Source organism: Natrix helvetica (assembly GCF_964273705.1).
Source record: "Natrix helvetica genome assembly, chromosome: 5".
Lineage (NCBI taxonomy): Eukaryota > Metazoa > Chordata > Lepidosauria > Squamata > Natricidae > Natrix > Natrix helvetica.
This window is the reverse complement of record NC_138551.1, coordinates 99,113,855-99,138,935: the sequence shown is the minus strand read 5'-3', so window position 1 is coordinate 99,138,935 and position 25,081 is coordinate 99,113,855. Positions and strand designations below refer to the sequence as shown.

The window sequence follows — 25,081 nt, the reverse complement described above, 5'->3', positions numbered from 1 at the left end:
GGTGAAAATGTTCTAGGCATCTCACAGAGTGGGATAATGAAAAACGTCTTCAATAACACACACACACACACACACACCACACACCACATCACACCACACACACACACAATTGGATATTGTTTGATACATTCATGCTCCTGTTTATAATTGGTGGAACAACAAAATATCCCTTATGAGCCCGCAGTGGGATGGGTGAACATTTTATTCCCAAGGCAGTGGGTGGAAACTCCATAAGTCTATGCACTGTCCTTCTGAGACTGGCACAGGGCCATCTTGTAGGAGGGAAGAAAGCATAAAACAAAGATCTTTTTCTGGCCTGGCAAAGCCTCTTTCATCTGGATAGATTTCCTCTATTTCATGTAAACAAAGAAGAAAGTTTTGCACGATTACTGCAGAGTTATTCCTGTGCCTAAGTTTATATTAGCTTGTGTAACTTTAAGGATTGCCCATCCTCCCCCGCATCCCCCCCCCTCCAGCAGCCACTATGTCCTGAAATACTCTGGAGTCTTTGCTCCTGCTTTCTGTCTGCAGATATATGATAAGCCAAGAAGTCAGCTATAATAAGTTTGCGCAACTTCCAAAGTGTGGAAGAACTATCTTGGCATCGGCTGGGTATTTGAATATTGAATCGGCTTGCGTCCTGAGACAGGTGAGTGATCGGCTGATAGCATCTTTGAGCAAAATAAATGAATAAACAAAAAACTAAGCAGCCCAAATGACAATGTATTGAATTTTGTGATTGCAACAAGCTACTTTTTTGTTGTTTTAATTGGTATTTAGGCAACGGGCCATTGTAATAGCTTTGAGAAAGATACACCTGTTTAAGTTTTTTAAAATTTATAAAAAAGCTTTAACTACTGAAATGCTCTTTTTTATTGGCTTATTCATTATTCAGAGCGGAAAATGAAGTAGTTTTGTACATTGTTTTGTGTTAAACTGTGTGAAAAATTATTCTAATTCTGTTGAGAGACTTATTAGCAATGAACCCAAATAATAATTGTCTTTTTAAAAAACGGAGTACAGAAACGTGTTCTTAGATTCATGTTTATTTGTATTTCTGTGCTAGGACAATTTTGTGTAATCAAAAGAAATAAAGAACTAAATAGGGCACTTGCAAAAAGTGTCTTTTTTTTGTGCCACTTGTATTGCTTCTGAGTCCTTTCTACATAACTTGTTTGTAAGAAGCAGGAGATAATGCTAACAATAATGTGAAATTGCTGGCCAAAAGTTGCAATTCTATGTGTAATTGCTTGTAAATATATAGACTGGACTATGTTCATGCTGACAAATCATACACATATCTGTAGTTATAACTTGTAAAACATGGAAAGGTATGAAATGAGAGCCACCATCTATGACTCAATGAGTAGTCTGATAGATCCATCTTCTTGGGCCTGATATAAAGTTGATTAACATTGATCTTTTTATTAAGGTGTTAGCAATAGAAACTTATATACCGCTTCACAGGGTTTTTACAGCCCTCTCTAAGCGGTTTACAGAGTCAGTCTCTTGCCCCCAACAATTTGGGCTCTTATTTTACCCACCTCGGAAGGATGGAAGGCTGAGTCAACCTTGAGCCTGGTGAGATTCGATCTGCCAAATTGCAGGCAGCTGGCAGTCAGCAGAAGTAGCCTGGAGTACTGCATTCTAACCACTGTGCCATCTTTTAGGATTTTATTAGTCTGTATTAAATCTGATGCAAAGTCATAATGAAAACTTCACTTCTTTATTCAATATAAAAATATGTCTCAATCATTTTAAGGCATTAGATGGTACTCCAATGACCAGTGGTACCCATCAAATATGGTCAAAAAGTCAAAATGGTGGATCTATTACTGGTGGAAAACCAAAAGTGAAATGGTTGGACATAAGCGAGAGCCACTATTGGGGTCTACCTTGTAGTGGTAAAGGTGGCGAAATATTATTATGGTGTCCATCGATACTCACCCAGTGACCTTGTGGGGGCTACATCTTGCAAAGTGATGTGGGAAGACTTTGAGACCATGGAACCTGAGAAAGAGGACCAGGATCTTCTCAACTGCTAGTTTGGCCACTTGTGTGTTAGATCTGGTGCCCCTCCTGGCTTTTTAAGGCTGCATAGGATGGGTCTGGGCAGTAATGAATTCCTCGAACAAGAGAGTGTTCCACTGGCTTTTAAAGAGGCAGTGATTTGCCCCCTCCTCAAAAGACCTCAATCCATCTGAGCTGGATATCTTTCAACCAGTTTCCCTTTATAGGGAAAGTTGTGCAGAGTTGCATTATAACCTCAGAGGACACTGAATGAGGTGGATTATCTTTCAGAGGATTCAGGCCAGGGTTTGGGATTGAGATGGCATTAATTGCACTCATGGATGACTTCTAGTGCAGGGGTCTCCACCCTTGGCAACTTTAAGACTCGAGGACTTCAACTCCCAGAGTTCCTCAGCCAGCAAAGCTAGTTTTGATTCTACTTTTGCACGAATGTTATACTTTGACAGCTTTTTTTTAAAAAAAAGCCTGGGAACAATCAAGCAAACAAACAAGCATGCTGGAAGTGGCACATAGAGCCATCTCTCTGGGCACGGGAGCCGTTGGCCATTGCTCTTCCGGGTACCTGCACACCAGCCAGCTGATCTTCATGCACACAGGAATGCCGTAAACTGGAAGAGCAGCCACCTGGGGCACATGATTGCACCGGAAAACAGAAGATCATCTTCCTGGCACATGCACACTGCACCAGGCAGCAGTACTTCTGGTTTTTGGCACATGCGCACACACCCCCATTTTGGCACTCGTGCCAAAAAGTTTCGCCAACACTATATTCTGGGGAATATTGGCAGGGGAATTCTGGGAGTCCACATCTCTTAAAGTTACCAAGCTTGAAAAACACTGATCTATACAGAGTGGCTTCATATTTATTATTTTGTATTGTTTGTGTTAATACAGCAGTCCTAAAATAGATTATTTTTTAAAGTTCCCATTTGAATTGGGTTGTAATTGGTCTTTTATCTTCCTATGAGAAGGCATATGCATTGATGGCCCACAAACATCAGCGGTGGTTAATTTTTTATGGTTATTGCCTTCTTCAAATTTCAGGGGATGCTAATAAATTTGGCAATGTAAAAAAATTGCACATCCCCCTAAAATGATCATAAAGCATTTTCTGACCTAATACAAAATGTCATAAAGCATATCCTGTGGTCAACTGCTGCTGCTTGACTGTGCTATACAATTCAAGGCAGATATATCTCTGAAATATCTCCCTGAGGCTTTAAGAACTTTTTCAGTGAAGTTCATTAGAAGTTGTGTTTGTGTTGAAAGCATTGAGGAATCTGGTAAGGAAATACGTCTGAAACAATGAGTTGTCTTGCAGTACTATAAAATAAACTATCTTTAGCTTACAGGTAAAATGGCAGCAGCAGATCCTTACATGAAAATTAAAATTGATCCTCAGAATCTACAGATTCAGACGCATACCGTGGAGAAGTTGCTGGAACCCCTCATAATTCAGGTAGACCACATCAAGACGAAAGTGGGTTGTGGGATGAGAAATGAAACATGGAACATTTTTCATTGTATTGTTCATTTGATATCTGGCACAATTTAGAAAACATACACAGAACTTTGGTTAAAGGAATCTTTAGGCATGTACCAGTTCCCAATGATGATATGTGAACTCATGCTTGACAATAATATCAATTTATTACAGTTTTAGATTGATACAAGCAATGTGTCCAGGAGTGCTCTGTGAATACTTATAAATCTATCTTAAGAGGCAGTAAAAGAAAAGCAAAATTAAACTACCTCTATAAAACAACCTGACTAGAATCCGTGAGTAAAATCCAAAAAGAACAATCTATGTTTTCTGGGAGTTAAAGTCCACAAGTCTCAAAGTTTCTGAGATTGAGAAACACTGGTCTAGGTAATAAAGTGGCATCAAAAACTATATGAAATGTGATAATGACAATAATATGAAACTAATTTAACCATCATTTACAAACTACAATGGTTCACGTGCAAAGTTACTAAATTTGAGCTTGTTTGATCTAATGTTACAACCATTTGACCAGGGGTGTCAAACTCAAGGCCCAGGGGTCTGTGGAGTGCTTAAATCTAGCCTGCAGGCTTGCAGTGCCTCTGCCAACGAAAAGGGAGCTCAGGAGGACTGAGTGTGGCCCTCCCGGGCTCCATTTTAGGCCCCAACAGTCTCCTGCAATCTTCTGCCACCGAAAACAGAGCTCGGAGAGACTGCGTGCGGCTCTCCTGAGCTCCCTTTTCGCTGGCAGAGCGCTGCAGGAGGCCTATCATGGCCGAAAACCGAGCCTTGATGAGTGACATCGAGCTGGTCACGCCCACACTGGCCACCACCCCCACCCCGCTGAGGTCAAACACAACCCTGTTGTGGCCCTCAATGAAATCAAGTTTGACACCCCTGCATTAGACCATGGCTGGGTGGGGAATCCTGGGAGTTGAAGTCAATATATGTTAAATGGTTGCTAAAGTTGGGAAACATTAGATGGATATAAAAAAATTGATAGGCTTCAGTGCATGTATGTGACTACCATATGGACTTTTTTGACCTGCTCCCTGCAGATGGTGGGTACTGGGCAGACTTTTCTGTATGTTTGGAATCCAACAAGCTTTCCTGGACATTATATTAATAAATGACTAGTTTTCATTTTATGGCCTAAGCAAGGACTGGAAGAGTAATTTTGGTTTGCTGTTCATAGGTTGCTCAGTTAAGTTAAATCAGTTAATCAGTTAAACTCTGGAGTCCTCAAACACTTCAGCTCACAAATTCCTTATGAAGTTTCAGATTGTTCATCAATCCCCCCCCCCCCCCAATTTATTATACAAAAATAATTTAAGAAATACTACTTTAACTAATCGTAGCATGAACAACAACAATAATGGCAACAACAATAGCTGGTGACTTTCATCTTTGGGGTTGATATTGATCACTTTGGAGTACCTGGCTGTAAACAGAGCTGATCTATAAAAGAAATCCTATTATATCTTGTGTTATTTCTATTAAAATTACTTCCCACAAATGTATGAATAATCATGAATAATTTCATGTTTCACTGAAATATAATGGGTTTACCCTGGATAGTTACTTTTATTGTGTTTAACTCCTTCTGTCTTCCATCCATATTGCCAAGAAATCGGCTTCTTTGTTCTTTAGATAAGGCAATTTTAAAAGTCATTAGTGTATATCTGCAGAAGTAGACCACCTGACCCAGTACAAAAACTGCTGTTTTAATCTGTTTGCCAGCAACTTCCCAATATAGAGCATTCAGCATTCCTTTCCCACAAGATAATTTTTCAAAAGATAGTTTAATCCTTGCAGGAACTCCTGTGTTTATTATGCCTCTGCCTGTTATAAATGCATTTCTTTCCAAAGCATTTCAATCTTCTTATACAGTCCTCAGTGTGTATTTAAAAGCTTGATTTATTTGCAACCTCAATTTATTTTTAATTCTGACATGCTGATGAATTGCAAAACTAGTTTGCATGGATGTTTATCCTCCAACATATTTTAATTATATAATTTCACATGTTCCAAGTGAAAAGGGGAATCCTAAGATAAAATAATGCAATGATAAGTTACATATTGATGTTTGATAACTACACTTCCCATAATTTTAAAAAGCAGTTACATTGAAATAAAGCAGCAGAGTTTTAAAAAAGTGAAACATAATGAGGGTTATGGAGGAAAATGTCCATAACTCCCTGTTCTGTATTTCAGGACAGTTTCATGAATTTGCGAGTTTATTAAAATACTATTTCACTTCTCTCCAACAGTTCTCACACCTCAGATATTAGAAATGTAGTTTCATTAAAAGAGACTCTTAAAATGAAAAACCATATTTCCCTTTAACTTAGCATAGCAGAAGAAAAAGGTTTTAATAATCAGTGGATAACTTTAAAGTTGTCTTGGGAATCAAAATTAAACTTTAAATAGATCTTGTTGCTCACAGATGCCACCACCTCTTTCATCATTAATTCAGTGGAGTAATTTATGGCCAATTCTCTCTTCCTGTATCCTGGCTGCATTCGGACATCACACAAAGCTATAAAGTGGCTCCTTGGTATTTGGCTGGCCTGTTTGGAGTTTGGAAACCATGGTTTGAGAGAGTGCTTCCCCACACTGTGTAAATTACCCCAAATCTGGTAAAAATATTTTTTTCCCTTTGGATAAACACAATTACTCTTTACCCAATTACAACAGGGACATTTAAATTGACTTAAATGTTCTACTGCATTAGATAAAAAGACTTTCTGATAAGTAATTTGGGGAAAAGGATGTAAATGTTTGGGAAACCCTGGTTTAAGTCCTAGACTTCCATGTGGATCAACATTTTCATAAATTATTTAGATGAAAGAATAGAGGAGGATTTCATCAAATTTGCAGATGACACCAAACTGGCAGGAATAGCCAACACTCCAGAAAATAGACTCAAGATCCAGATGGATCTGGATAGACTTGAACACTGGGCCCTATCTAACAAAATGAAATTCAGTGTAGAGAAAAGTAAAATTCTACATTTAGGAAAGAAAAATCAAATGTACAGGCACAGATTAGGTGAAACCTGACTCAATAGCAGTAATGGTGAGAGGGATCTTGGAGTCCCAATGGAGAATAAAATATGAGCCAGCAGTGTGTGGCAGAGCCAAAAAAGCCAACAGAATCCTAGGTTGCATTAGCACAGGGATAGAATCAAGATCACGTGAAGTATTAGTATCACTTTATAAAGCACTTTATAAAACAATGGATGGAAACTAATCTGGGAGAGAAGCAACCTAGAATTGAGGAGAAACTTCCTAACAGTGAGGACAAGTAACCAATGGAACAGCTTGCCTTCAGATATTGTGGGCGCTCCATCCAGGGGTGAAATTCAGCAGGTTCTGGACATTTTGAGTAGTTTGGAGAACTGGCAAATGCCACCTCTGGCTGGCCCCAGGGGTGGAAATGGAGATTTTGCAGCATTCTTCCCCTGCCACGCCCACCCAGCCATGCCCATAGAACGGGTAGTAAAAATTTTTGAATTTCACCACTGGCTCCATCACTGGAGATTTTCCAGCTCTATTCTGATTCAAAGCCTTGGTAAGACCATACGTAGAATATTGCATCCAATTTTTGGTCACCATATTATAAAAAAGATATAGAGACTCTGGAAGGAGTGCAAGGAGAGCAAGAGAGATGATTAGGGGACTGGAGGCTAAAGCATATAAAGAATGGTTGCAGGAATTGGGTATGTCTAGTCTAGGGAAAAGAAGGATTAGAGGTGACATGGCAGCAATGTTCCAGTATCTCAGGAGATGTCACAAAGAAGAGAGAATCAACTAATTTTCCAAAACATCAGAAAGCAGGACAAGAAACAATGAATGGAAACTAATCAAGGAGAGAAGCAACTTAGAACTAAGGAGAAACTTCCTAACAGTGGGAACAACTAACCATTGGAACGGCTTTAGAAGTTATGGGTGCTCCATCACTGGAGGTTTCAAAGAAGAGACTGGACAGCCACTTATCTGGAATGGAATAAGGTCTCTTGCATGAGCAGGGTGTTGGACAAGACGATCTCCAAAGTCCCTTCCTACTCTGTTATTATTCTGTTAAGATTTATTTTGAAATCTCCAGGAACATGGTTAAGCAAAGCATGGCTTAGCACAAGATATGTTGATTTCTGAAATAACTCCCTGTTCATTATCCACTGTGGGCTGGCTTGGGTGGTGGGGGACGAACGCTTCTTGCAGCATCCTGCTGGCCAAAATGGGGTGCAGGGGCCTGCATGTGTCCCCCCCATGCCCTGTTTTGGCTGCCAGAGGCACTGCGGACTGGTCCTTTGCTATTTCCATGCTGGCCCCGTGGGCCAAATTTAAGCACCCCCCAGGCTGGATTTGGCCTGTGGGCCTTGAGTTTGACACCCCTGTTCTATGTGAATATGTCACCGTTATATGCTGACATCACATGCCATGGTCCTCAAGTTGGAGCTTACTCACTGCTGATGCCTAGGCACCTCTTTATTTAATACAAACCCAGAGCAACATGTTTAACTGCAGAAATAAAAATGTGGGCCTTCCCTTTATGTTTTAGGTGACCACATTAATGAATTGCCCCCAGAATCCTTCTGGCAAGAGAAAAGGATGTTCCAAAAGAGCTCGTGTAATTCTTGCTTCTGTGGAAGAAGCTACTTGGAACTTGCTGGATAAAGGAGAGAAAATTGCCAAAGAGGCTCCCGTCCTTATGGAAGAACTGAATGCTGCTCTCCACGAGGTTCGCAAAGAAAGTAAGCCTGCTGGTGCTCAGACAATAATATCACTGCTTCAACAGCTGCATCTTTTCTTTACCTCTTCCAATAATGTATTTTATGACCTCCGTTTGGTTCCCCAAGGATGATTTTTTTAAAAAAAATCCACGTCCCCAAATAATAGAGACCTCTGCCTGTCTGTTTGATATTATGCTCTTCTGTGCTTAGCCAAACTTGTTAGCAGATCAGATTTGCCCTAAAAAAGGGAAGATCACCAGCTAACCCAGGAGATGCATTTAGATCCCTTTTTCTAGATCTCGAGTGCAAATATGGGATCAGTCGCAAGGAATTTTTGGACCAAAGTTATCAGGGGTGGGCTGCTACGAGTTTGCCCAGGTTCAGGAGAACCCATAGCTAATGTTATGGCTGGTTTAGAGAACCTCCAAATTCTACCCCTGGGTGGCCCCATCCCTCCCAGGAGTCTTCACACGGCCCGTTTTGGATGTGAGGTACGTGCAGGGCCCGCACGGAGGCTCGGGGAGAGAGGGGAAATGGGAAGTTCTGGAAGGCTGGAAATGGGCCTGTTTCTGGCCTCTGGAGGGCCTCCGGAGCCTGGCGGAAACAGTTTTCACCCTCCCAGAGGCTTGAGGAAAGCCTCCGGAGCCTAGGGAAGGCACCCTACCCCCTGCCGTGGTACCACGCCCACCATGGCCACACCCACACAGCAACCGGGCAGAGAACCCATTGCTGAAATTTTTGAAGCCTACCCCTGAATGTTATGAAATAAAGGGATGTGCTATACATCAATCTAACATATCTACGTGAAATCAAAACCACTTCCTAATATACTTTTACTATGTAAGGAATCAGTACTTAATTTTACAATATAGGTAGTCCTCAACATATGACTGGTCTCTTAGCGACCATTCAAAGTGGACCTACTTTGGGGCTAGTTATGGCCTGGATTCAACATTCCAATGGTTGCCCCCTCCCCTGCGGTCATAAACAAACTCCAGCCACTCAATGACACTTGTTTAACAGCCACAGTGTTCATTTATCAATTGTTGCAAAAAAGTGTGTACAATTGAGTTGGTCACATGATTGAGCCCTTTTTCAGGCCATGATGATTTAAACTGTAATTGGCAGGCTCAGTTATGGTCATAAAAAAATATTGCCTATATACACCAGTGTGCTTAATTTATGGGCTGTGGTACAGAGCAGATTAAGAACAGGGAATGGGAAAAGAAATAATAAGGGCATTCATCCTAGCATTTGCCCAATGTCAGGGCAACCGTGTGTGTGTGTGTGTGTGTGTGTGCGTGTGTGTGTGTGTGTGTGTGTGTGTGTGTGTGTGAAAAAGTCAAGATCACTGCAGCAGTTGTGCAATCCAAGATCATCCTCCTTTTATAATATATCATGTACAATCTTTTTCATGTTGTTTTTAAAATGCATTATGATTTACTACCCTTACTATTTGCTAATCTTATTTCAAAGCATAAATTCTTGGTTATACTCCAGTCCAGAGAAGTAAGTTCTTCATAATATTTTCTCAAATCTGACCTCCGAAGTCCCTTCTAGCCCTCTGATTTTACTGTATGTCTACAAACATGTTTTTATCTTTATAAACTTCTTTCAGATTAGTCCCTTTTTCTGGTTTGCCTTTTATTTTCCCCCCAAGAAAATATGGTCACTACAGTTATGAGGCTTATTTATAGAATCTCTGGAGTCATATTTGTTATAGTACTTAAAGCTGCTAAATTTGAAAGTGAAATATTTATCCTCTACTAGTGAAACGATTCTTTATGGCAAGATTGAGGGACTCACAACATCTTGGTGTGATCCAAAGATAGACAACTCCGATGTAAAGATGACAATATTGCTAGATGTAAGTTTTCCATTTGGATTCTCAAACCAGTGTTCAATTGTTGTTGAAGTAGATGTTTAATTACCATACAGCCAGAAGAGGATTGGGAACATATTCCCAGGATAATCACTAGTGCATTTCTTAGCTGGGACTGTTCAAGCATAGCTGGGATACTTGGCATTTATTTCCATAAATAAATGCCTATATATGGGCTTGGAGATGGCAGCTGTGGCTTGGGTTCCACTTCTTGCCTTGCCAAGTTTGCATGTAGTTCGTTGCTATCATATCTCAAGAGAACTCTTAGATAAACTTTAACTCACAAATGCCATCGACTTAGGAACAAATCTAGGAGACTTTGACTGCTGTATTGTTCTTGATCCACAGAGAAATCAGAGCACAGGGATTGGATGCTTTAATGGAAAATACAGGTAAAACCTGATTAACTCTGATGTACCTGTATTTGAAACATGCATACCTGGGGCTCCTACCAAACAATCTCTCTAGTTTGGTAGAAACACATGGGCTTCTCTCTAAGATTGGCATGAGAGGTAGTCTTCAATTTACGACAGTGGTTGTTCCGGCGGAGTGTCACGCAGGTGCTGTAAGCGCTATGCGCATATGCAGAAGCGCTGAAGGCTTTAAAGACAGGTAAGGAATGTGGGTGGGCGGTTGGGCCCTCCGGAGCACCATACTGGAACAGTACCCGGTGCTCCGGGCAGGCTCCGGTACCCCTGTACCAGGGCGTACTGCCTGCAACCCACCACTGATTTATGACCATTCATTTACTGGCCATTCAAAGTTACAACAGCACCGGAAAAAAAAGTGATTATGACCATTTTTCACCCTTGTGACTATTGCGGCATCCCTATGGTCACATGATCAAAATTGAAATGCTTGACAACTGGCATGCACTTATAACCCAGGGTCATGGGATCTGCTTTTGCGACTTTCTTTTGATGGGAAATTCAAATTCACTTAACCATTTGCTAACTAAAAAACCTGCAGTGGCTTATTTAACGTGGCAATAAAGGTTGTAAAATAGGGCAAAACTCACTTAACAACTGTCTTGCCTAGCAATGGTAATTTGGGCTTAATTGTGGTCATAGGTTGAGGTTCTCCTGTATTGATCTGAAAAAATGGGAGTGGGGTTGCTGTGTTTCAGTACAGCTGATTCCCTCTTCCCTCATCCAGGGCTCTCAGGCTGCTATCATTGTACTTAGCTTTCTTGCTCCACAGTGCTCATTTCACCCACACATAATGGAAACCACAACAGGAATGAAAGGATGATTCTGTTTAAAGAACATGGAAACTCTGCTGGTCTCAGTCTACCAAATAACATACTTAGAATGTTAAGATGGAGTAGTAGCTGATCACAAGCAGAATGAAATAAAACTGTGCGACATGACTGATGAAAAGACAAAATGGTGTAGTTTGTTCAGTGGAAAGGATCTGATCTTTTTTCTCCACAAAAGGAAAATTCTGAAAGCTCATGCTTGCCTGGAAAAAAAAAAGTTTTGTTTAGGAAATAACCTAATTGATAACAAAGCCTCAGTTTCTTATGGGCTCGCTCCCAGCTTCTTACTACACCTTGAAGATGTCATGCTTCCCACGTGGGCATGTCAAAAGCAGTCTACTTTTCTGACAGACTGATTCTGGCCCAAGGTATTCTGATATGAAAATACCATATATTTGGAGTATAAGATGCACCTTTTCCCTCAAAAAAGAGGGTGAAAATCTGGGTGCGTCTTATACACTGAATACAGCATTTCTGGCCTCCCAAAACCCAGCTCACTTTGCAAAAATGGCTGTGCATAGCCTTTAGGAGGCTTCCAGAGTGCTGCTGGGGGCTGGGGAGGGCAAAAATGAGCGAAAAACAGGGTGTTTTTTTGCTCGATTTGCCTCCCCAGCCTCCAGGAGCACTCTGGAAGCCTCCTAAAGGTTATGCGTGCCCTTTTGTTTGACAAAAAATGGGCCTGTTTTTGCAAAAAACAGGCCGTTTTTGGGAGGTTTGCAGAGTGCAAAAACTTTTTTAAAAAATTTGCCTCTTCAAAATCTTGGTGCGTCTTATACTCAGAAAAATAGGGTAGTTTTTGTGGGAAAATGAAAGATGTCCTGTTCAGACAATCCATGACATAGGGAAGAGAAGGCTTGAAGCAGTGGTGAAATCAACTTACTTTTGCTACTGGTTCGCAAATGTGAGCATGCGTAGAACGTTCCGCGCATGCACAGAGCGTCAAAATGGCACAAGCCTGCTACCGAGCGTGCCTGCAAAGGTAAGTAGAACAGCAAGGGGAGGGGGGGAATCTGCTGTGCCAGGCGATTTAGATTAGCTAGAAAGCAGGAAATCCGACGATTCTAGCTAATATAAATCGTGTGTTACAGCTGATCTTCAAAAATACCAGTTCGCCCTGTGTTTATGTGCCATACACATAAAAAAACAGGTGGAGCTACTATCTTGATGTTTTTGACCAATCTTTGTAGACATCTGCGCGGGCTTCTTTATATTCTCTCTATTCTTGAGGAAGGCTTAAGCTGGAAGTTAAATGTTTAAGATGCCGCTCTGCTAGCAGTACTCCGTGTGCCTTGTAAATTTCAAAATTGCTTACAAGACTTGGCAATTATAGACAGGTATGAGAAAATCACTTTTTTGAAGCACAAGCTATAACTCTACCTTGATTTTTCTTCTTCAAGGCAGTCCAGCTGTGGTTCTCAAGACGTGGCTAACAACCCATCCTCCACCCAGTGATTGGGATCTGTGGCTGATATTAGGCTAGCTTGTGTTTACAGCCATGATGCATGGCTTATTGGCATTCTGTACAGATGATTTGTGTGTTTTTACAAGGATGCCTGCAGTTGAATAAGCCAAAGGAGGAATGCATTGTAAATTATGAATAGAAGGAGCAGGCTAGGGCAAGCAAGACAGTGGCCTCGTTCAAACAGCTCTCCAGATCATTCCCTAGGATATATTCAAAAACAGTGATGGTGCAGCAAGGTTAACTTTAGATACATGACTCCTTCGCCCAGCTATGTGTATTATTTCAAGTGTAAAACACAATACTAAAACTTTATATCTCTCCAGTTTACCACTGTTCTATGTTTTCATTCTGTTATATTAAAGCAGAAAAAAGGAAAAGGAAGAGAAACCAATATAAGAAGGAAATAATATAAGAATAATATAAGAAGGAAATGCTGTGACCTTCTTTTGAATTTAGGAATAAAAACACTTTTTTTTTTTTACTTCTTAGATGCATAGCATATAATCTTGGGCATAGGAGAGTAAATGGTTGTTTTGTTATAGAAAATAATTCTTTCCTCAAAGTAAAAAAGATAAGAGTTTAGGGAATTCTCTTCAGTCCTTTATCAGCAGTGACGTGCAGTCAGGTGAGGCACAGCCTAACCTCTCATCATCAGGGCAGCGAGTCATTCGATGGGAAACTTGCCTTTTGGGAGGAATGACCCAGCTTGGCTCCCACTTTCGATCTGCCGCCCAACGACCGAACGGAGAAGCGAAGAGGCAGGAGAGACAAAGCAGGAGCCAAGCCGAGTCATTCCTTCCAAGAGGCAAGTTTCCTATCGAATGACTCGCTGCCCTAGACTCAAGGCTCCAGTCCAGCCTGCAGTGTTTGCAGCCCCCGCTAACTCCTCCTGGGACTCCCAAGCTCGGCACCAGAGAGCCGCCGCGAGAGAGGCCGGCCAGGTTCCCTTTGTTCTTTCGGGCACGGGAAGCGGGGGAGGGAGAGGCTTCCTCCGCTCCATCCGCTCCTCACTTGCGCTGCCCTCGCCCAACAAGCACGCCCCGGATTCCGCGCAGCTCTGGCAGGCGGTTCCATGGCCGAATCCCAGGGCGGAGGGCGGCAGGTCGCAACTGAGCATGCCTGACTGTGGAATTCTGGGAGTTGAAGTCCACAAGTCTAAAAAAAGTGCTGCCTCACCAGCTATAAATCTCACCGCACGTCACTGTTTATGGTCAAAAGAAGAGTCTGTATTTTCTTTTGTGTAAGGAAGTAATAATTTGCATCTCTCTGTGTATCTGTTTGCCTCTAAGCCTCTAATCAGGGGAATAGACAGGAGTGGGATTCTACCGGTTCGGACCGATTCGGACGAACCTGTAGCTCTGAAGATCAACTGGGAGTGAACTGGTTTGCTCCCACGAACAAGTGGGCCCACCCCTGCGCTTTACCTATGTTTAACTTCTCAGCTGAGTCGCGCTGTTTTCCTTCCCAAGCAGCAATCCAAAATGTAAGTATTCTGTAAAATGTGCACGCACGCGCAGCACGTGTCTTTGTGCGTGCGTAAGCAAAGCGCTTGTGCGCAAAGCACATTCTCAGTGAACCGGTAGGTTCTCAGTGTTAAACCGGTAGGAACCTACCCCTGGGAATAGATATCATTTGCCCTTTGTGTTTCTGCTATGCCCATGTGTTATGTCTCTGTGAGTTCACTGGGAAGTATGAGACAGGTTTCCATATGCTTTGCTCCGGATCCTAGGTCTCGGTGGGCGGGATTAGAATGGAGCAGCCAACAACATTGTGAGCTACTGCCCGAATGCCTCTCCCGTGGGGTTGGGTTGGGGCAATTGTTTTCTGGATTTTTTTTCCTGTCACAATTCAATCCAGTCCACTTTGAAACTGGGTCTTCCTTTCTATAGCTTCTCACCCATGGCACTTGGTCCTATTCTTTTTGGGTTTGGAGGATTGGCCTGCTGAGAGACATAGACCTAGGACATTTTGTATACCTGTATTTTTCGGAGTATAAGACGCACCTTTCCCCCCCACTAAAAGAGGGTGAAAATTTGGGTGGTGCGTCTTATACATCGAATGTAGCCCCACTCACCCACCGGCCCCCACCCTTTGGCCTCTGCCTCCTAGCAATGTATCACCTTGCCGCAAATGGAAAAAATGGGACTTGCTGAGGCGGCAATAGACTATGGCAATCCCTGTAGCCTGAAACAGCTGATCATCGGGAGCCGTGCTTAAACTGAAATTGAAAGTAAAACTTGCTGGGAGGCAGAGGCAGATTTTTTTTCTTCTAATCAGGCTAAACTGAAACAGTCTGCTGCAAGGAGGTAAGTCAATAACTATAAATGCCTATAGAATGTTCAAATTATTACTTATTTTTTAAAAACTGCTTTATTATTGTTCTAGACAACTTAACAAAATAAAGAAGCTTTTTAAAATAAATGCTTGATCTGAAGAGGCCCAGTGCTATTGTATCTTCTTTTAAATAGCAGAGAATAACGTATACTTCCAGAAAGCCAGATCAATTTTAACAGCATTTGTACAAGTATAGTCTGAAATGTAACACCACAAACAGTGTATATCGTCTGTACTGTTTGCTGTTTGGAGCAAGGAGGCAAATTGCCGGGAGGCAGAGGCAGATTTTTTTTCTCTTGTTTTCCTCCCCAAAAGCTAGGTGTGTCTTATACTTCAGAATGTCTTATACTCTGAAAAATATGGTAATTGTTTCTGGTATCTTCATTGATTGGGTGGGTGGGTGGGAATCATGTATATGTATGTGCCTGTCCAGCAACAATTGGGTATGGTTGAAGAAAAGATACTACGGTCCCAGCAGTGACCTTAGCATGTCTGCAGAGCATAAACTTGCCTGCTCTGTTTCCATCTCTGCTTATTTGGAAGGCACTCAGGGTTGAGGGTCCAAGATCAGCTGCAGTGCAGCTGATACTGAAGGACTTTTGATAGTTTTCTTTCAATCTAAATATCCCATCGGTTGCCATGGGTTTTTTTGACCCTCATCATGACACAAATAAAATAGAGATTCAATTGCATTGTTGTGGCCACATCTTGATTTATTTGATCTTCCTGCAGGAATTATTATTATTATTATTATTATTATTATTATTATTAATAATAATAATAATAATAATAATAATAATAATAATAATAATAATAATAATAATAATAATAATAATAATAATAATAATAATAATAGGTGGCCATTCTGTGAAATGTACCATATTTTAGATGACCTTCTCTGTTGTGGATTAGTGATGATACTTATATGAAAGAAATGTACAGGAGAGTTACATGAGACAGGACTAGTTTTAACATGAAGCAAGTGAAATAGCTACTCTGGGCAGAAGATTATAGAGGAGGTACCATTTTCTTTCTGCAATCTCCTTTTATATCTGATTTTATATTTGATTCAAAAATGGAACGGGGGATCGGTTCAATTTATTTCTTTCCCCAAAACAACGTAAGTCGTCTACATGTAGCACTAATAATAGGAAAGGAGACGACAAGCCAGGCTCCTGGAGGCACAGCCAGCTATAAGAACTGAGCATGAAAAATTGAAAATGCGGATAGAATGAAGATGAAAGAATGCACCTACTATACCTGTTGGAGTTAAGCAATTTTGTGTTATGCAGAGTTTTACTTCATCCCTCATTATCTGCAATTGAATGGCATTTAAATCAGTTCTTCAGTCAACGAAGCCATATTGCAGAAGAGGGTAAAATTTAAAGAGTAGCGTAAGAGATTTGATTTTATTTTAAAGTGAGATGTGCTTTTCACTTTCTTGCATTTCTTGAGCATTGTCATTCTACAACATATGGCTCCTAAATGGTGGGATGAGGGCACAGTATGTCAGTTTGTAAAGAGTCTCTAGCTCAGAGATTCTGGCTTGCATAGAATAATGAACATGCTTGGGGTAAAACTCTGCTTTGATTGCAGTGACTTATTTGTTCAAATGTCTCCAAAATGACCAGGACTGTCCTTAACAGTAGTATGGAATGCTGTGTGTGGCACAAGGAGACCTAAGGTTGATCACCTTGGTCTGCAGTTCTGTACAATGCTTTGGTTGGCTAAATCCATGATGGGTGGTGAAGGTCAGAATCTAGGGTCCATCTGAGGTCCATAACATACACATACACATAAGAGAGGCAGTGTCTCAGTGGTTAAGACGCTGAGCTTGTCGATCGGAAAGATTGGCAGTTTGGCGGTTCGAGTCCCTGCACTGTGTAACTGACTGAGCTCCCGTTACTTGTCCCAGTTTCTGCCAACCTAGCAGTTCGAAAGCATGTTAAAATGCAAGTAGAAAAATAGGGACCACCTTTGTTGGGAAGCATTCCGTGGGCCTTCGGCATTTAGTTATGCTGGCCACATGACCACGGAGACATCTTTGGAAAGCCCTGGCTCTTTGGCTTTGAAAAGGAGATGAGCACAGCCTAGAGTCGGGAACGACTAGCACATATGTGTGAGGGGAACCTTTAATTTATAACATACACATGCCCTGTCCTTTTACGTTGTCCACCGTCTCCAATTCAGGGGCTTTTTCAGGAGATGTCAAACAAATCAAGATTGCAAGTGCAATGATGCAATTGAAGCCCTACTCCTCTCTAATGGATGTAAAAAAAGGTGTGGGACTTTGATTACAGGGCTGGGGTCACCATATTGACTTTCATTTTTCCTATGGATAACCTAGCTCCAGTTTCTTTTTCTTCTTTCTTTGTGCTTTTTTTCTGCACCTTGTATATACCCCATTAGAGAATAGTGTTGTAATGGGTTTGTAAAATGTGTACAAAAAGTGGACTATGTTGTCCAAAATGAAAACTATAGGAGTGTTTCCAGAAAAGATTATGGGTTTATTGTTGTGACTTTTTCACAAATATTTTAAGGAAATGTTATATGTTACATGTAACCATTTTTCTTTCCAAACTACTTAAATATTTTTAAGGTCTAGTTAAAAAGGGTTTTTTTTGTAAAAAAACAAAATAGTAAATAAGGAAAGACAGTGTAGTTGCAAATGTCTTTTGATTGCAAGAGTAGGACAAGACACCTATTCATAGCATGTAATATCTTTTAGAAGTTATCCAACTACTGTATTGTTAGCTAATAGAAATGAAATGGATTTTGTGCTGCTTTAACAATCATTGTAAGGCTAAAAGATGCTGTAAATTACTAGTTAGCAATAATATGAGTATACTAGGATATAAGGATCAAGATGTTACCATGTGTCTTCCCAGCTTCCTTTTGCACATGGTGCCAGTCCTACAAAATAACAAGGCTTTCATATGTCTAAAACTAAAAAATAATACTGAAAGGTTGTATTTCAGATTTTTTTAAAAATGGGAATACTGCAGTGGAAATCTATAAAAATAGATTTATACATATGCATCTCACAGAAATGCTAGATACAGTTAATCATAGCTGGAACCAAGGTATGGTGATTTTAATCTTTGGGCAAATACATTTGTTTTCACCCAACATCCATTTGTTTTCTCCTAAGATAAATTGGTATTTTTATCCTTTTAATTCTTCTAGATCTAATTTGCAAAGACTTGAATGTATTTATAACTTTAAATCTAAAGTTCAAACCAAATAATACTGGCAATAATATTTATAGCTTTTATATGTGACCAGTATGTGTGTGTGAGAGAGAGAAAATATGAGCTGGGGAAAAAAATAGACAAGTCGCGGTTTTGTCCACCTTCAATTTTAATTCTGCCCTTGCCTTATGTTTCTGTTGTAAATAGCTTTTCCAACTTCGTCTTAGAAAAAAAGGTTGCGTATTAGTACCAATAAAGGTTTCTCTAGAAATACAATAACCACCTTCAGGAAGTATATTTCTTCACCATGGGAGGATGAGAGTTCAATTTCCCTCCACACACTCTAAATCCCAAGATTATGTTATTTTTATAACAGGGTATTTAATTGGGCCCTTAGAAAGAAGAGAGCTTGCCAGATCAGGAGGACATCAATAATTCTGCAACGAGATGATGGTCAACAGATGGGCAGACATATTCTTCATCAAAAAAGAACATTCTCTTGCCCTCTCCTCCTGTATGATGACAGGGCAAGCGTAAAATAAAATGGCAGTGCCAGATAAAACTTAATAGTAGCAGACAATGTGCCAGGGAACCAATGTGAAAAATTAAATCAGCCTGAGGGTACTTTTAATGAGGGGTACAACTGCATATGAAGTCTTGGTATATTCATGCCATGAAATTATTTAGCTAGAAAACGATGGCATTTGAGTTGTTGCTAATATTATTCAGAAACTTTACAGATGCTAAGCTGAATGTCTCAGAGTGGGCTGCAGTTTTCCTGACAGAAAGAACAAAAGTTTTATAACTCCTAGGGGGGAGGGGTGGGCTTCAAAAATTGCAGCAATGGGGGCTTCCGGGGCTGATGTCACTACAACACAACATGCAATCTTGGAGCTCTAGGATTGCTGTTGAAATCTCTGTAGCTGGACGTCCTTTTTGGACCAAAACCATCCTGTAGAGATGGTGATAGAGAGGAGTACATCCTGCTGATCTCAGGGGCATCACAAAGCTCCTAATCGATCCAGGAGAAGCTTTTTTTTCAGCTACAAGAGAAGCAGCTAATGATGCTGCACAACGTTGGGACAGTCCCCTGCAACGGAAACAGTGCAGGAGAGAGTGTGCCAAAATTGGTGAGATAAATTTTATTGTTAGAGAAGAGAACACCTAAAATGTCCTAGTGGCAGTGGTTACAACTTGGAAAGATGGCGCAACACGAAGAAGAAAAGGAATTAACATTGCAAAGAATTATGTTACAAATTCAAAAAATCCTAATAAGCACAGAAAGAATTGAAAAAAATATGGAGTTTATAGAACAAAGAACAGAAGGAATGGAGGGAAGAGCTGAGAATATTGATGATACAATGATGAAAGTTGAAGACAGAATTTAAAAAATTGCAGAAAAACATGAACATAGTGACGAGATAATTGCTGATGCTGACAGTAAAATGAGAGAGGAGGGAAATGATATGTGTGGAACACTAAAAGGAGAGGTAGACGAACTGGAACTCAGTTCAATCTCATGCTTCAAAACATAGATGAAGAAAGGGGAGAAAACTTGGCAGAAACAATGAGTATTTTTGGCAGAAGCACCAGTGATAACCAAAGCCCAGCTGATGAAAGGAACAGATGGAGAGTCTCGAGTCTTTACAAAATGTGCAATGAACAACAAGGTGTCAAGAGAAGTTCACATAAGACTTATCAAGAAAATATTTAGAACACAGATTCTACAAATAGTAAGAGATATTGGACTGCACTACTACTGGAAGGATACAGGATGATGAAATGAAATGTCACAATAAAACTAAGCTAAACTTAGTTAAATTTTGAGTATTATGTTAAGACAAAGTAATAATAGTTATAGTTAAACAAATGATTAATAATGATAATAATTCATTTATATACACTAGATTGACAATATCGAATTTTATATAAGTTGTAAGTGAAGACCATGGAGATGATGTGGAAAAGCTTTTTTTCTTAAAAAGATAAACAATTCTATATAGAATAGAATATAAAGATGTATTACCATTGGATGAGTCCAGGATGATGTACTGAAATGCCATAATATAAATTTACTTTAAATTTATTATGTAATAATAGCTATATTCAATGAATGTTTAATAATCTTAATAATTGTATACATATATATTAGATTGATGATATGAGCAATGGAATGTGCTGAAATGCGTAAGATGATATGGTATTAGAGGAACTATTATAATATAATAATAAAGTATACAAATATACTTGATTGATAATATGTGACTTTATATAAAATTTAAGGGATGACTATGGAAAGGATGTACAAAAATCTTGTAACCAATCGACACACTATGGAATGGAAGATGGTTTTTATGTTATGTGTTGTGTTTGTTTATATTTGTTTAAAAAATAAAAACTTTAACTATAAAATATTGCAAGAATGAGTTCGCTGCCCCATTGCTGGGTGAGTGTGGCCATGGTGGGCGTGGCCTAGTTGGCCTCCTGCACCATGGACCGGTGTGTGTGTGTTTGCCCTCCCCAGGCTCCGGAGGCTTTTCTCGAGCTGCTGGAAGGCAAAAACTGCTTCTCCCTGCCCCTGGAGACCTTCCGGAGACTGGAAACAGGCCCGTTTCTGGATTTCTGTAACCTCCAGTAGGCCCGTTTTCCCTCCTCCTCAAGCCTCCACACGGGCCCTGCACTTACCTGACATGATGAACGGGCCGAGTGGAGACTCCTGAGGGGGAGACAGGAGGGGGGCATGGTGGGCATGGCCAGCCAGGGGGGGCATTTGGGGATTCACTGAACTGGGCAGAATCCTAGCTAGAGGATCACTGGAACCCGTGCGAACCCCCAGCAGCCCACTCCTGGGGGAAACAACCCTATAGCTTTGGGTTCACCTTTCTCACTCACAGGGGCAGCTCAAAATAGGTATGTAAGGAAGATGAGAAAAAGTGACATAAAAATCTCCTTCAGATCAAGTCTGACCCCTGGTAACCTTATGCATTTCCTCTAGACAGTGTTTCTCAATCTTGACAGCTTGAAGGTGTGTGGATTTGAACTCCCAGAATTTTCCAGCCTGCTAATTCTGAGAGTTGAAGTCCACACATCTTCATGCCATCAAGATTGAGAAACACTGCTCTAGGATTCCCTGACCACCAAGCCTACACTGCAGCTCTAGATGGTTGTAGAGGTCTCTCTTCCAAATTCCAACCAGCTCCATTCCTGCTTAGCTTTTTGAAATGGGTCAACAAATATATTACTGTAGAAACAAAAACCTCACAGTGGAATGCAAGGTAGAAATTAGTATTTTTTTCTAGCTTCTCAGTCTTTATTTTAAAGTTTGTCTTCTGTCTGTCTCAGATCAACAAAATGTAGGCTCAGAATTTGAAATACAGAAAAACCAGATCTGAACAATAATGAAAATGGGTGTCAACTAACTTCTGCAAGCCATATTATAGTCATTATAGTTCCATCTATTTTGCTAGGACCTTGACTAGCTTTATGATGGTTGCCAAGAACATACTCATAGGACTGGAGGGGCAGGAGGCCTTATACCATCCTGGCCAAATGGTTGTTCAGTCTACTTTTGAAAACCTCCAGTAACAAAGCACCCACAATTCCTGGAGGCAAGCTATTCCACTGATTAATTGTTCTCATTGTAAGAAAAATTCTTTTTCTCTATGTTGAATCTCTCTTTAAAAGGCTTTCACCCATTACTTCTTGTCTTGTCCTCTAGTGCTTTGGAGAATAAGTCAATCCAATCTTCTCTGTGACAACCAAAGTTATGTCCTGCAGAAAGAATTTAACAGAATAACAGTCGGAAGGGACCTTGGAGGTCTTCTAGACCAATCTCCTGCACAAGCAGGAGACCCTATATCCGTGATGGCGAACCTATGGCACGCGTGCCACAAGTGGCACGTGGAGCCATTTGTCAGGGCACGCGAGGCACTGCCCTGTCAGCTGGCCAGCGCGCATGCGTGCGCTGGCCAGCTGAGTTCACCTTTTTAAAAGCCATTTTCGCCCTCCCCAGGCTCCAGAGGCTTTATAGGAGCCTGGGGAGGGCAAAAAGAGCCTCCCCCCCCCCCGGAGGCCCTCCGGAGGCTTCAGGGACCATCCGGAGGCTTCCCTGACGCCTTCGGAGCGCTTAAAATGACCCTCCGAGCAAACCGGAAGTCACTTCCGGTTTGCTCGGAGGGTGGTTTTTAGCGTTCTGAAGGCTTCAGGGAAGCCTCCGGACAGTCCCTGAAGCCTCCGGAGGGCCTCCGGGGGGGGGGGGGAGGCTCTTTTTGCCCTCCCCAGGCTCCTATAAAGCCTCTGGAGCCTGGGGAGGGCAAAAAAAGCATGTAAAAATGGGGGGGGGGGGTCGCGCGTTGTGCGCGCATGCGCACTGGGGGGTCATACGTTGTATTATGGGTGCGGCACGCCCGCACACCACCCCCCTGCGCTCCCCCCACTTGTGGCACGCGAGCCAAAAAAGGTTCGCCATCGCTGCCCTATATTATTCTGGACAAATGGTTGTCCAATCTCTTCTTAAAAACCTCCAGTGATGGAGTATTCACAACTTCTGAAGGCAACCTGCTCCACTGGTTAATTGTTCTCACTATCAGGAAATTTCTCCTTAGTTGTAGGTTGCATCTCTCTTTGATTAGTTTCCATCCATTGCTTCTTGTCTTGCCTGCTGGTGCTTTGGAAAATAGATTGATTCCCCCCCCTCTTCTTTGTGGCAGCCCCTCAAATATTGGAACATTGCTATCATGTCACCCCTAGTCCTCCTTTTCACTAGACTAGATCTACCCAATTCAAGTAACTGGTTTTCGTATGTTTTAGCCTCCAGGCCCCAAATTGTCTTTGTTGCTCGTCTCTGTATTCTTTTTTATATTATGGAGACCAAAACTGGATGCAATATTCCAAGTGTGTTCTTATTAAGGCTTTATAGATTGGTACTAACACTTCATGTCATCATGATTTTATCCCTCTGTTAATGCAGCCTAGGATTGCATTGGCTTTTTTGGCAGCTGCAGCATATTTCTGGCTAATATTTAAGTGATTGTCCACTAGGATTCCAAGATTCCTCTCATAATTACTGCCATTGAGCCAGGTTTCACCTATTCTATACCTGTGGTTTTTCTTGCCTAGGTGTAAAACCTTACTTTTTTCTACATCTACATTGAATTTCATTTTGTTAGATAGGGCCCAGTGTTCAAATCTGTCAAGTCTTTTTGAATCTTTAGCCTATCTTCTCGAGTGTTGGCTATTTCTGCCAATTTGGTGTTGTCTACAAATTTAACGAGTTTCCCTTTTATTCCCTCATCTCTATCATTTATTAAGATATTGAAGAGTACTGGCCAAAGACAAATCCTTGGGGTACCCTCTGCTTATTTCCCTTGTAATTGTTTGATCAGAAAGACAATAACAATTTCTTACAATCAGGTTACAAGTGTCATTTGCTTGGGTGGTACATTGGATAGTGTAAACATACATTAGGTAAATGACTGAGGTGCTGTATTTCAGCATATAATCTTACGGCTCTTGAACAGGAGGCTGGTATATTTACCCATTAGTCTCCATAATAGGTGTGTCAAGTCAAGCCAAGGTATGTGAAAGGTTTTATAGAGTTTTTTGTAAAAAAAAACCTTGCAATTATAACATAAATAAGTATGAATGGATGAATTTTATAGATCTAAAATATTTTATAGGTCTAAATCAGCATACTTGCTAGGGAATTCTGAGAGTTTTAAGTCTACACCTCTTAAAGTTACCACATTTGGAAAAGTGTTCTCAGTGTTGCTCCGAAAGTGAGATGGGGCGTCTCTGAATTGGGTAAATAAATAAAATAAAAATGAAATTCTAAATCCTCTGTTCCATTAAGACTAGGCTGAGTAACAATATTGCCTAGTGCGAGAAGACACAGCTTGTTAAATCAGAGGCCATTTGCTTCCCTGGGGATAAGGAAAACCTATCCAGTAAGGTGAGGTGGACCAGGGACTTGAACTTCAGTTTTTAAACAATTGCAGGCAAAATCTGAATTTGCAAAGTCTCTGGTGGGCCTTGAAAGAAATGCCGCTAAGTTCTGATATGGGAATTTGAAAATGAGCCAGGGATGTGGAGTATTGCTTTAAGAACTTAATTTGAACATTTCTAAAGTAAAGGTAAAGGTTTCCCCTGTTGAGTCATGTCTGATTTTGGGTGTGTGTGTTGTGGTCCGGCAGCTACCAGCGGAGCTGGTGGCAGACTTGGATGATGAGGAGATTGGGGAAGAACTTGGGCCAGTTCTGGAGCTTGGGGAAGGCTCTGGTGGATGCTCAGCATCGGACACAGAGATAGAGCCAGGGCCGTCTAGCATTTCCCAGCCCCCAAAGAGGCAGCTGCCATTGGAGTTGGAGATGAATGGGGAGGAAGAACAGCTGGGGCCAGTTCCAGATGCACGTATGTGCAGAGCAGCTAGGAGAGGTGAACAACGGAGGACAACGAGTCGACTTGGGAAGCAAATCAAATGTGGATGCTGAATGGCTCCTCCCTGTTTGTATTTCTAGAGATTTTGCTCATTGTGTTTCGTGCAACAAAGACTGCCTTGCCAGAACTTTATTTGCAGCCTTTTGACTGGGAGTGGTACCTATTTATCTACTCACATTTGCATACTTTTGAACTGCTAGGTGGGCAGGAGCTGGGGCAAGTAAAGGAAGCTCAGCTTGGGTCTCAAACCCGGGCTGTCAGCTTTCCAGC

General features: G+C 41.2%; 1 protein-coding gene across 1 annotated transcript in view; it reads left to right on the top strand.

Moving 5' to 3' along the window:
• The first annotated feature begins 483 nt into the window (after positions 1–483).
• The window catches only part of CTNNA3 (catenin alpha 3), a 245,297-nt gene continuing 220,699 nt past the window's right edge, over positions 484–25,081 (top strand). Inside the window, exons 1-3 of the mRNA XM_081956211.1 lie at positions 484–649; positions 3,377–3,490; positions 8,078–8,270. Coding sequence (XP_081812337.1) covers positions 536–649; positions 3,377–3,490; positions 8,078–8,270 — 421 coding nt within the window. The 5' untranslated portion in view covers positions 484–535. The remainder of the gene's footprint in view (positions 650–3,376; positions 3,491–8,077; positions 8,271–25,081) is intronic.